The 13,649-nt window shown below is 34.3% G+C and overlaps 1 protein-coding gene across 6 annotated transcripts in view; it reads right to left on the bottom strand.

Annotated features, from left to right (window-relative positions):
- The window catches only part of ATP2C1 (ATPase secretory pathway Ca2+ transporting 1), a 167,435-nt gene that overhangs the window by 58,715 nt on the left and 95,071 nt on the right, over positions 1-13,649 (bottom strand). For all 6 annotated transcript variants that reach the window (XM_064378683.1, XM_064378684.1, XM_064378686.1 and 3 more), the window contains 3 exons: positions 4,821-4,976; positions 3,630-3,698; positions 2,812-2,887 (listed from right to left, as the gene is read on the bottom strand). In XM_064378683.1, the coding sequence (XP_064234753.1) occupies positions 2,812-2,887; positions 3,630-3,698; positions 4,821-4,976 (301 nt within the window). The remainder of the gene's footprint in view (positions 1-2,811; positions 2,888-3,629; positions 3,699-4,820; positions 4,977-13,649) is intronic.

Here is a 13,649-nt window from a genome sequence, read left to right as displayed (position 1 = left end):
TGCACACACACACAATTTTACCTTGGGTTGACAATGCTCCCACCCATCCCTTAAGGAACAGTATCTGATAATTTTTTTAAAAAGTACCAGTATTTTCATACAATGAAAAAAAGAAGATGGCAGCAGCAAACAGATACGTCTTCTATTTACTATCAAATATGCAAAACCCTAGAATTTTATTTTCCGTAATATGATATCCAAACATTTCACAGTAAATCTGTACTACCTACAAAGGAACACTTAGAACTTGGCTCAAAAAGTGATGTACCTTACATTAAGCACCTACAACTGCATTAACATCTAAAAATTACTACTTTCATGGCATTTAAAAAGTTTAAAAATCATATAAACCAATACTCCTTGCTTTAATCTTTTATCTTTGAAAAGAATAGGGGAAAAAGGGCACAGAAGCAGGGTTGTGAGGAAAAAACAAACACAGATGCATCAGAGGTTTAAAAAAAAAGCAATCTCAAGATTGTAAATCAATATGAACATTTACGACATTTTTTTTTTTTTTGCCTTTGGATAACTACAGATTATCCAAATAGCAACCTTCTAAGATCCAATCCGAAATACTATCACGATAAAAAAAATTACATCTCAAGAATTATGCCAGGGGTCAGCAAACTATAATCTGTGGATCTCCTGTCTGTTCTTGTAAATGGAGTTTGTTGGAACATAGCCACACTCATTTATTTATATATTTTCTACGACTGCTTTCATGCTAATGGCAAAGTGAAGTCTTTCCAACAGAGACCATATGGACTAATATATTTACTATCTAGTCCTTTACAAAAAAAAAAAAAATTGCCGACTCTCATCTAGCTCTTGACCTTGGCAAGAAAAATTATGTCCAATGTAATACACTAACATAAAACCAGATAATCATAAAGTTGAAACATATTGATTACTAAATTTGAAATGGTTTTATGGTATAGTGCTAATAGAAACTACAAAGATTTAATTGGCTAGAATGCCCTTCAATTTATCAAATTCACTATAAAATTTCTAGAAAATGAACAGCAATAATCAAATTAAAGTAGTTATGAGGGAATACAAACCAGTCAAACAAAAACAACTAAAATATCTTCCTACCTTCTACTTTATGTTTACAATGAAGATAGATGAACAAAATTAATATTTAAGAAGTTATTTCAACTAATATTGTATTAACAGAAATAATGCTTTAAAATTGCATTACTCCTGTAATCCCAGCACTGTGGGAGTCCGAGGTGGGCAATCACCTGAGGTCAGGAGTTTGAGACCAGCCTGGCCAACATGGTGAAACCCATCTCTATTAGAAATACAAAAAAAAAAAAATTAGTTGTGTGTGGTGGTGTGTGCCTCTAATCCCAGCTATTCAGGAAGATGAGGTAGGGGAATTGTGTGAACCCCAGAAGGCAGAGGTTGCAGTCAACCAGGATTGCACCATTGCACTCCAGCCTGAGCAACAAGAGCGAGACTCCATCGCAAAAAAGAAAAGAAAAAAAAAAATTGAATTACTGACCTTAAAATACTAAGCTAGCTGGAATAATTAACATGTAAGAAAAATAAGGGAGAAAAGACTCCAAAATTAATGCAAGTGCTTAATGTGTGATAAAAACATGATTTCAACCCAATGAATAAAGAGTGGATTAGAGAATAGGATAATTAACTTGAATTATAAAGTTAAAACTCTACCTTAAGCCCAGTACTAAAATAAATTTTAAATAGTAAAATGTCAAAAATAAAAAAAAAAACCAACAACATTTTAATAAATGTTTTTATAACCATGAGGTTGGGAAAATCTTTAGGAATAGAACAAAACAACCTCAATTGCAGAGATCAATAGGAGGGTGCTAACAGAATCTCAAGTAAAAGGGAATGCTACCCACTTGTGCCTGAGGTTGCAATTTTTTGTATTTTTGCAATCAGACATTGAGCAGTAGGATATAAATAACTTCCATATGCTTAGTGTTCCAATAATGGAACACTAGGTATAAATACGTATATTGCCCTCATACCAAGTTTATTCTACATGCCTAAAGGCAACTTAAATGAAAAAGTAAAAATACTTAAACAACAAAAAGACTGATAATCTAGTCATATAAAAAGCTTTTTATCAATCTAAGATTTAAGATGCAGGAAAAGTTACAAAAGAAATCACTGGCAGATCATAAAGTAAAATAAAAACAATCAACCCACATATGACAAAGCATTCAGTTTCCCTAATAACGAACTGTGAAATCAAATAATCAGAACTCTTTTATTTACAGTTGAAGTTAATGACAACACTTAAAGTTGGCCAAAAATTTAAAAGTTACATGGATCCCCTTTGACTAATTTTATTTTAAGAATTTTTCCTTAAAAAAGGCAAGTATTTACAAGAAGATACCCACACTGAAGAAGCATTTATATGACTAAAAAAACCTAGATAAATGTCTAACAGAGGTCTTATTATATTTTCCCACAAAATGGAATACTATACAACCTTTACATTTGTTTTATGTATCAATTTAATGACAAGAGTTTTATGACAGGATATGTGAAACAAAAATAGAAACGCAGTCCATAAAACTATAGTACCACATTTTTGTTGAAGACTGTAAGGACAAATACTAAAATGCTTAAAGAAATATTTTCTAATTACAAGAATTATACAGAGTTCTATTTTTGTCTTTGTCGAAATGAACAGTGACTAGGAGTTAGTCTCATAATTTTAAAAAGTATTAAATTAAAAAAGAAAAGCCAATAAATAAAACTAGAATACCACCACCCTTCACATTCAAAAAAGAAAACTTAAAGATATACACATACTCACTCTTCTCTTACCTATTATACCAAAAGAGTAAAAGGAAAGTTGTTTTCCTAAGAGGTCCATGCTCTTCTGCAGAGGGGTTTTTGGTGCCTTGATAAATTGAAGAAAACTGTCACCACAATTAGCTATATTTACTAAGCTTTATCAGGTGCCAGGGACTTGCTAAGTGCTTGACAAAGCAATTCCTAAGTTAACCATACAACTCTCCCATAAGGTAAGTATCACCTTCACTGAGAAATCTGAGACTCAGATTTTACACAATGCCCAAGGTCACAGAGTAAGGAATAAAAATTCTGGAATTTTGGCAGGTTACCTGAGAAATCCAGATAATTTGGGGAGAGCATGACATGTACAGAATGCAACTTCTTTTTATAATAACAAAGCATTTTAAATGAGAGAACTCATCTTTAATACTTTTAGCCAAGAAGATCTTATAGGTTATTTTACTTGGCAATCTTTACCCTGCCACACTTACCTGGAATTATGTGAAGCTGAAAAACTTTGAAAGAAGGCATGTTCTAATTACTAATCCTTAAAATTACCATAATACTAATTTCTGAAAACAATTAAGATCTATAAATAAGTGGCTACAAGCCTTTTTCCACTATAAACAATGAGTAAAGGTCAAAATCCTTTAGAATACTAAAACCATCAATTTAGACCTTTTCAATTACAGCCTTTCCAACTATATTTCTAAACAAAGACAAATGATTTCCATTCTGAATAAAATATTGCTCTCAATAGTATATAAAATAATCCAGTATTATCCTCTACTTATAATGAAGAATTTCAGATTTGGAACAAATATATCATTAACAGATGAAGTACTCACCTCTTCTGCTTGCATCATTTTAAAAACCTCCCCAAATTCAGAATTTTCTCCTGTTCCAATGACAACACCCTAAGGGGAAAAACAGGAAAATACATTTACATTCAGATGGAATGTAAACCAAAACTCTATCTCTCTCTCTCTCTCTCTCTCTCTCACACACACACACACACACACACACACACACACACCCCAACTTTTTTTCCCCCTTCTTCTAAGTCTTACCTACAGTGACGATGTCTAACATACACACCCCTAGTATTTCCTTAGCAAATTTACTTAACATCATTAGCATTTGCCCTTATGATGCAAACCCTGGAAACAAACATTACATTAAACATATTGTTGGCTGGGTGCAGTGGCTCACACCTGTAATCCCAGCACTTTGGGAGGCTGAGGCGGGTGGATCAGTTGAGGTCAGGGGTTCAAGATCAGCTTGGCCAACACGGTGAAACACCAACTCTACCAAAAATACAAAAAATTAGCCAGGCGTGGTGGAATGTGCCTACAATTCCAGCTACATGGGAGGCTGAGGCAGGAGAATCACTTAAACCCAGGAAGTGGAGCCTGTAGTGAGCTGAGACTGCACCACTGTACTCCAGCCTAGAGACAAAGCGAGACTCTGTCTCAGAAAAACAAAAGAAAACAAAACAAAACAAAAAGTACTGCTGACTCAATTCTGAGGGCTATTTTTTTCCTATATTAGTATTTTTCAAATCCAAATCTGTATTATCCTCAATAGACACATTTAATATAGTTTCATTTTACCCCTTATATGATAGTGAATGTTGTCTTTTGCATTGGTGGAGTATCAGAATTCAGGAAATGAACTATGTGAAATCGATCAGTAGGTGAACAATGTATAGTCAGAATATTACAGCCAATATCATATCAACTAAATTAAAAACTTATCTAACTAGTAATAAACATATCCATGAAACAACTGTTTCTTTCTTTAAAAAGAAAGAGGTATTAAGGACTCTCCATTATCTGGTAAATGGCAGAACTATGGAAATACTATACTTCAGGGACACAGATTCTCCCCAGTTTCACAAATAGATGTAATGGGTTAAGTTCAATTTTATCTTTTCTTTGTCAGGTATTTGAAAAAGTCCACATAAAATTAGCAAAAAATAATTAAGAAAATAGTTTAAAACAAATAAACTGCTTTTTTCAAAACAGAGAAAAAATTACCTTTGCTTTGCCACATCTGACCAGTGTTCCCATAAAGGCAATGTTACTTCTTGATGCAAGATCTCCATTAGTTGCAGCTGGCTGAGGAGCTGTCACCTTAGAACAAGGCGTTGTCTCACCTGTCAAGCTGGACTCATCAATGGAAAGATCCACAGCCTTAGGGAACATAAAGAATTCCAGATTCAAATTTGTGCTACATTTAACATCTTTAGAGTTCATAGTTCATCATCACTTCTTCCTCAAATATCCCTTTTCCATTGATTAGCCACATCTTGTATCAAAACCATCACTCTAAGACAAAAGACTAGAATCAGTAAAATCATACAAGTAAGTCAACAAAATCTAAGATATGCAAAGTAGAATGCTGCACCATGAGACTAGATTAGCCTAAAATTTACAATACAATTAGGGAAAATCTGACACTAGCTAAGACTCAATCTTCATCTAGAGAAAACTCAACTTTTCATGACAAAATATTATTTCCTAATTTTGACAAGTCCCTAAAGTTCTGGAAATGTGGCTTGGCAGATTAAAACCACCAACGATGACTGAAAGTGACACATGAATAAAGAGTAAAAAGGTTACTCAGAAATCATTTCATTATTTTGGAACCAATTTTCATAAAATTATTCTTGCTATACATCCCTACTATTATTCCAAATTACAATTTGCAAGAATCAAAAATGTATACAAATGTTTTCATGCAGATCGTAACTACCATAGTATCTTCCAACTCTGCAACACGGCTCAATTCTGAAGTCTTCACTCCTGACACAGTATTTACCTACCCCAGCACGCAGAATTAAAAAAAAAAAAACCCCTTTTATGAGGATAGATACATACATACATACATACACACATACATACAAACAAATAAGTGGGGAAGATGACTAGGACCAAATAAGTTAGAAACAGTTATGAGTTACACAGCTTCCTCTACCGCAGTGCTGCTCAAAACCTTCAATACATTAATGTGAATTACCTCAATAGGAATACAGATATAACAGCAAAGGTTCTCAAAGAAGGACAGCATCACATCCACTACCTCAGAACTTGTTAGAAATTTAGAAATAAGAATGCTTTGCTCCACCTCAAACACAAGATGGGGAAAGTAAACCTAACAGACTGTATTTACAAGCCCTCCAGGTGATTCCATTGCAAACTTCAATGTATTTTATTCCAGAAGCAACTATTCAAGGGTCCTTAGGATACTATTTAAGAAACCAGGAATTAGTTCATGACTTTACTCATTTTACAGGCTCATTCCTTCACCCAACAAACATTTATTGACTATCAGTGTTAGGCACTGAGCTAGTTCCTGGAAAGAAAATAAGATAAATCACTGCACAGTACCACTGCTATTTTAAGCTGTGTCAGTATTCTCAATCAGGCTTTTCTTAACTCTCAGTTCACACTATGTACCAAGTGTTCTAAATTTAAATCTTTTTCTGTTTTTTTTTGGGGGGGTGAAAAGTTACAAATTAACATCTTTTCAAATGGTTTATTTCTGAGCATAAAAACCTCAAATAACATCATGTAAAATGATTATTAAAAATTGGTTAACAGAATCTTCATCTCCACAACAAAACTGTTTTAATTTGATCAACACCATTCTTACATTCACTCAAATATTTGTTAGAGCTTACAATGTGCCAGGCCCTGTGCTTTATCACATACAGTAGGAGAATCAGCAGTGAACAAAACAAAGTTTCTACCCTTGGATATTATTCTAATGGGAAAGTGATTTTAAATAAGCACAAGTATATAATATAATGCCAGGTAGGGGGAAAACAACAAACATAATAAAGATAGAGTCACATTTTAGATAGAAGAGAACACTCCCCAAAAGCTGGAGAATAGACCCGACTGCTCCGAGAGAGGATTCCACGTAAAGAGAACAAATAGTACAAAGACCTTGAGGACAGAAACATGTTTGGTGTGTTTGTGTGTTAGGCAAACATATAACTGCAAAAATAAGAGTTTACATTAGATTGTTAAGTTTGAAAATATTCAGCATGAAAATAAATATCATATAACTCCAGAGAGACAAAATAGTGCTAGCATTTCCCAAAACTTTAGATACTATGGCAATGGAATACATTTTAGTATCAAAATAAGTTTACAAAAATTATTCTTTAAAACACAGATCAACAGTCCTTTAGACTTTAAAAGATTTTGCATTTAACATAATTGTGTATGCAAACACAAGCTGGTTAATAAATTTGGATTCATTACCTCAACCCAACTAAAGATTTAAAACACAACTGCCATGTTCAAAGGAAATTAAATTTTTCTTTATTAAACAAACTTTTTTTTTTTTTTTTTTACTTTTCTTTCCACGTGAACATTTGGAACTGTTTAACTTTTCATACTAACACATTTACTAGCAAGGTAAGAAAAAAATCTTAAAATAGGTCTTTCTTCAAAGATAATGCCAATACAAAAAACTGGCTGACATTTCATTGCTTACAGTCTGCTAAGGCACTATGCTACATACCTATGCTAAATTATCACATTTAATCCTACTAACAACTCCTACTAACAAGTTACTATTATTATCCCTGTTTTACAGACACTGAAAGGTTAAGTAACTCACCCAATGTTATAGAGGTAGAAAGCTATGCAGATAAAATTGCAATGTTGAAAGATTTTAGCTCCAGATTCCTCTTAATTATTCAGAGGATCAATCTGCAAATTATTTCTCCTCCCTAATTATGTAACCACTTATAGAAAAAGACAGGTATAATACATAAAGCAATGAGATGTAAAAAAATTATGTGTTTTCTGAATTACAGCTTATATAAGGTTCATTTTATTTAGCAAGTTCATCTTTAATGCCTGTTACAACAATCAGAGTTGCACATAATTTTCCATGATCTTAATTAGAAAAAGACCCACTAATATTTAAACATAAATACTTGCAGAAATTTAAAGAATTCCTTCCCTAAGAGAGGTAAAACTCATGTTTTCCCTGTGAAGACTTTTGCTTTCAATGTAAATCTTAAACATGGATAAATACTAACATAAAGTGATTAATATGGGGAGAAGGAATTTTTTTTTTTAATCTGTTGTTTTCAAAGAGAGGAAAAGTATGGTTTCATGGCTCTGTCAGTGACCTAGCTCTTTGGTTTCAGCCTCAGAACAACAGCCACTTAAGAGAGTCCTTGTCTGGTGTAATAGACAAGCTGATGAGGAAGAATAAGGGGCTCAGGACTCATTTTTTTTTTCCATATCATATATTTATAACTAAAACTTAAATTATCAGAATATATAAATGATGAAATTTGTCTAAATCTTACAATATCCCAATCTGCAAAGATTTCAACTATCTGTTGAATAAGAATATTTTCTAAGTCACAAGTTATTTTCTCTTAATAGTGATTACAAGAGTTTTCATAGGAAGTAGTTTTGAGGGAGTGGAGGGAAAGAAAAGGCGGAATTTAATAAATTAGGCAAGCCTATTACAGTTTAATAAACTCACAATTTACTTCATCTGAGAAGAAAGATTAAATATTCATTGCATGCATGAGAGAAAGGTAGGATAAAGTGAAATCAAAGAATCAGCCAGCCCCATACCACCTAGCCAAAAGTTTAAGTATTAAACCCTCAGAAGACCTGTTAATGTACAAGAAAACTGATCTTCACTTTTATTCTTCTTTAAGCACTCTGGTAGAGGTGTGAATAAACTATAAAGCAGTTCGAAAATCAGAATATAAATAAAAATCAAGATGAATATATAATCCATAATCTGAATATTTAACATCTACACAATAAAAATGATCGGAAAAATTCACAAGATTATTATTCCCATAAAACACTAGGGAGAAAGAAAGCAAATGTCAGTCATAAAGGTTTCCTGAAAGGCAGAAAGTACTTTTAAAAATTTAAAACAAATCGCAGCTACAAATAAGTTCTTAAGCTAAAGAACAGTTTAACATACAGTATATACTGCTAAGGCAATCACCTCTCAAGTCTAGAATTAAAAGCAAATCATTAAAAAGCAAATCAGAAATGGATTTCTCTCCCCAGAAAACAATCTTCCAAAATATTCACCTGTAGCTGCCTAATCATGACAAAATTTCTTACTTCTGGTCTCAAAAAATAAGATTCCTCACTGTTTATGCAAATGAAGAAAAATGTAATTTAAAATCTTCATGTACTCTAACTTATTAACACTCAAAGCCAAGCCAACCAAGTGTTACGTATTATTGAAAATGATACATGAAATTAATTTTATCCCATGGTAAATGCTTGCATAAATTGCTAACTTCCTGATTTGAGTATACAGATTGAACCTGATCAAGCTGCCAATAATCTAAAGACCAGTATTTGGATAACAAGGAGTTCTAAGATAATTCACTATGACTATTAAACCAAATTTTAAAAAGGGATCTACTTTTGCTACAGTCCTTTCCATCAAGCAGTAAAAATATTTAAAAAACAAAAATTCACTAATTTAGTCTCACTTGTACGTATTACAAAGATATGTCTTTGTAAATCTGACTTAGTAAGAAACAAAAGTTGTTTCTCTTTAGCCTTTTTAACATGAATAGTATTTTTCAGCTCACATTGCTTTTAAGCCACTGAACTATAAAAAGCCAACAACAAAACATTAAGTAGCCGAGGCTTATTATTTATTCTTACTAGGAGGGTGATTTAAAAGATCACCTTCCCAGTGTTATAAGTATCTCCAGAGTGGTTCTGAGTCATATAATAATATCTATTACAGAAACAGACATCCTTTCCCAGGTCAAACATGTGTGACAAACAATTTTTAGTGAACAGGAATGTTCCTAAACTATACAAATATACTATATATCTTCTCCAACATTCTACTCAATTTCTTTCAACAACTAATTTAAAATTTCTACTTTCTACAATATTTGAAAAATAAACTGCTCTTTTTGTTACCATTTTTGTATATAAGTTAAATTCAGAAACTTCTAAAAGCAAAGTTTCAGTGATAAATCACAGTAAGAGAATGTATCAAATTTCCTGGACAGTTGCCTCCTCCCAAGCCTAAACCAGGAAGAAGTCGAAACCCTGAATAGACCAATAACAAGGTCTGAAGTCGAGGCAGCAATTAAGAGCCTACCACCCAAAAAAAGCCCAGGTCCAGATGGGTTCACAGCCAAATTCTACCAGACATACGAAGAGGAACTGGTACCATTCCTTCTGAAACTATTCCAAATAATCCAAAAAGAGGGAATCCTTCCCAAATCATTTTATGAGACCAACATCATCCTGATACCAAAACCCGTCAGGGACTCAACAAAAAAAGAAAACTACAGGCCAATATCCATGATGAACATAGATGCAAAAATCTTCAATAAAATACTGGCAAGCCGATTACAACAGCACATCAAAAAGCTTATCCACCATGATCAAGTAGGATTCATCCCGGGGATGCAAGGCTGGTTCGATATACGCAAGTCTATAAATGTAATTCACCACATAAACAGAACCAAAGACAAAAACCACGGTTATCTCAATTGATGTAGAGAAGGCCTTCGACAAAATTCAACAGCCCTTTATGCTAAAAACCCTCAATAAACTAGGTATCGATGGAACGTATCTCAAAATAATAAAAGCTATTTATGACAAACCAACAGCCAATACCATACTGAATGGGCAAAACCTGGAAGCATTCCCTTTGAAATCTGGCACTAGACAAGGATGCCCTCTCACCACTCCTATTCAATATAGTACTGGAAGTTCTAGCCAGAGCAATCAGGCAAGAAAAAGAAATAAAGGGTATTCAATTAGGAAAGGAGGAAGTCAAATTGTCTTTATTTGCAGACGACATGATTGTATATCTAGAAGACCCCATCATCTCAGCCCAAAATCTCCTGAAACTGATAAGCAACTTCAGCAAAGTCTCAGGATACAAAATCAATGTGCAAAAATCACAAGCATTCCTATACACCAATAACAGACTTAAAGACAGCCAAATCAAGAACGAACTGCCATTCACAATTGCTACAAAGAGAATAAAATACCTAGGAATACAACTAACAAGGAACGTAAAGGACCTCTTCAAGGAGAACTACAAACCACTGCTCAACGAAATAAGAGAGGACACAAACAGATGGAGAAACATTCCATGTTCATGGTTAGGAAGAATCAATATCATGAAAATGGCCATACTGCCCAAAGTAATTTACAGATTCAACGCTATCCCCATCAAGCTACCAATGACCTTCTTCACGGAACTGGAAAAAACCACCTTAAACTTCATATGGAACCAAAAGAGAGCCCGCATAGCCAAGTCAATTCTAAGCAAAAAGAACAAAGCAGAAGGCATCACACTACCGGACATCAAACTATACTACAAGGCTACAGTAATCAAAACAGCATGGTACTGGTACCAAAACAGAGATATAGACCAATGGTGGTGTCGGAGGCAACATAACATATCTACAACCATCCAATCTTTGACAAACCTGAGAAAAACAAGCAATGGGGAAAGGATTCCCTGTTTAATAAGTGGTGTTGGGAAAACTGGCTAGCCATATGCAGAAAGCAGAAACTGGACCCCTTCCTGACACCTTGCACTAAAATTAACTCCAGATGGATTAAAGACTTAAACATAAGACCTAACACCATAAAAACACTAGAAGGAAACCTAGGCAAAACCATTCAGGACATAGGCATAGGCAAGGACTTCATGACCAAAACACCAAAAGCATTGGCAACAAAAACCAAAATAGACAAATGGGACCTAATCAAACTCCACAGCTTCTGCACGGCGAAAGAAACAGTCAATAGAGTGAATAGGCAACCAACAGAATGGGAAAAAGTTTTTGCAGCCTACCCATCTGACAAAGGGCTGATATCCAGAATTTACAACGAACTAAAACAGATTTACAAGAAAAAAACAAACAAGCACATTCAAAAATGGGCGAAGGATATGAACAGATACTTTACAAAAGAAGACATACATGAGGCCAACAAGCATATGAAAAAATGCTCATCATCACTGGTCATTAGAGAAATGCAAATCAAAACTACATTGAGATACCATCTCACGCCAGTTAGAACGGCAATTATTAAAAAATCTGGAGACGACAGATGCTGGAGAGGATGTGGAGAAATAGGAACACTTTTACACTGTTGGTGGGTGTGTAAACTAGTTCAATCATTGTGGAAGACAGTGTGGCGATTCCTCAAGGACCTAGAAATAGAAATTCCACTTGACCCAGCAATCCCATTACTGGGTATATATCCAAAGGATTATAAATCGTTCTACTATAAGGACATATGCACACGAATGTTCATTGCAGCACAGTTTACAATAGCAAAGACCTGGAACCAACCCAAATGCCCATCGATGATAGACTGGACAGGAAAAATGCGGCACATATACACCATGGAATATTATGCAGCCATCAAAAACGATGAGTTCGCGTCCTTTGTAGGGACATGGATGAACTTGGAAACCATCATTCTCAGCAAACTGACACAAGAACACAAAATCAAACATCGCATGTTCTCACTCATAGACGGGTGTTGAACAATGAGAACACATGGACACAGGGAAGGGAGCACTATACACTGGGGTCTGTTGGGGAGGAGCTGGGGGGACAGTGAGGGGTGGGGAGTTGGGGAGAGACAGCATGGGGAGAAATGTCACGTATAGGTGAAGGGGAGGAAGGCAGCAAATCACACTGCCACGTATGCACCTGTGCAACAATCTTGCATGTTTTTCACATGTACCCCAAAACCTAAAATGCAATTAAAAAAATAAATAAATATAATAAATAAAAATAAAAAACAAAACTGCACTAATTTAGTCTCACTTGTATGTATTACAAAGATATGTCTTTGTAAATCTGACTTAGTAAGAAACAAAAGTTGTTTCTCTTTAGCCTTTTTAGCATGAATAGTATTTTTCAGCTCACATTGCTTTTAAGCCACTGAACTATAAAAAGCCAACAACAAAACATTAAGTAGCCGAGGCTTATTATTTATTCTTACTAGGAGGGTGATTTAAAAGATCACCTTCCCAGTGTTATAAGTATCTCCAGAGTGGTTCTGAGTCATATAATAATATCTATTACAGAAACAGACATCCTTTCCCAGGTCAAACATGTGTGACAAACAATTTTTAGTGAACAGGAATGTTCCTAAACTATACAAATATACTATATATCTTCTCCAACATTCTACTCAATTTCTTTCAACAACTAATTTAAAATTTCTACTTTCTACAATATTTGAAAAATAAACTGCTCTTTTTGTTACCATTTTTGTATATAAGTTAAATTCAGAAACTTCTAAAAGCAAAGTTTCAGTGATAAATCACAGTAAGAGAATGTATCAAACTTACATACCAAAAACCTACCACATTGCAGTAAAAACTTGTAACTTGGGAGTGATGTAACAAAATAGTGGAGCAAGGTACTTGAAAAATTGATCCCTTGCTGAAACAAGCATAAACTGGCAAAAACTGACAGAATCAACTCTGGAATCAAAAACTTAAAACAACCAGGAGAGTGCTTAATGAAGAAAAAGGCAACTGAATTTCTGTAAGAAAACATAGTGGCATTTACCTGCCCAGGTAAACAAAATGCCACTATGTTTTCTTAAAAAAATTCAGTGAGAATAGAGACAGCAGCCTGCAACTCTCGTTGAAGCTTACTGGTACCAAGGGGCTAATACAGATCTTCTGAAAATACTCCAGTTGTTATGTTTTGACCTGTCTGGCAGTTCCCTGAGAGCCTAGTACAAAGGCTGGCTTTTATTTCACATCCCTACCCCATCCAGCTAGAGTGGCTTTCTGGACATTTGTGAAAATATTAAAGACATACTAGCAGCCAAAAAGGCTCT

This window comes from Aotus nancymaae, unplaced genomic scaffold, assembly GCF_030222135.1.
Source record: "Aotus nancymaae isolate 86718 unplaced genomic scaffold, 86718_ANA_hifiasm-v0.15.2.pri h1tg000019l, whole genome shotgun sequence".
Taxonomy (NCBI): Eukaryota; Metazoa; Chordata; class Mammalia; order Primates; family Aotidae; genus Aotus; species Aotus nancymaae.
This window is presented reverse-complemented; position numbering and strand designations above follow the sequence as displayed.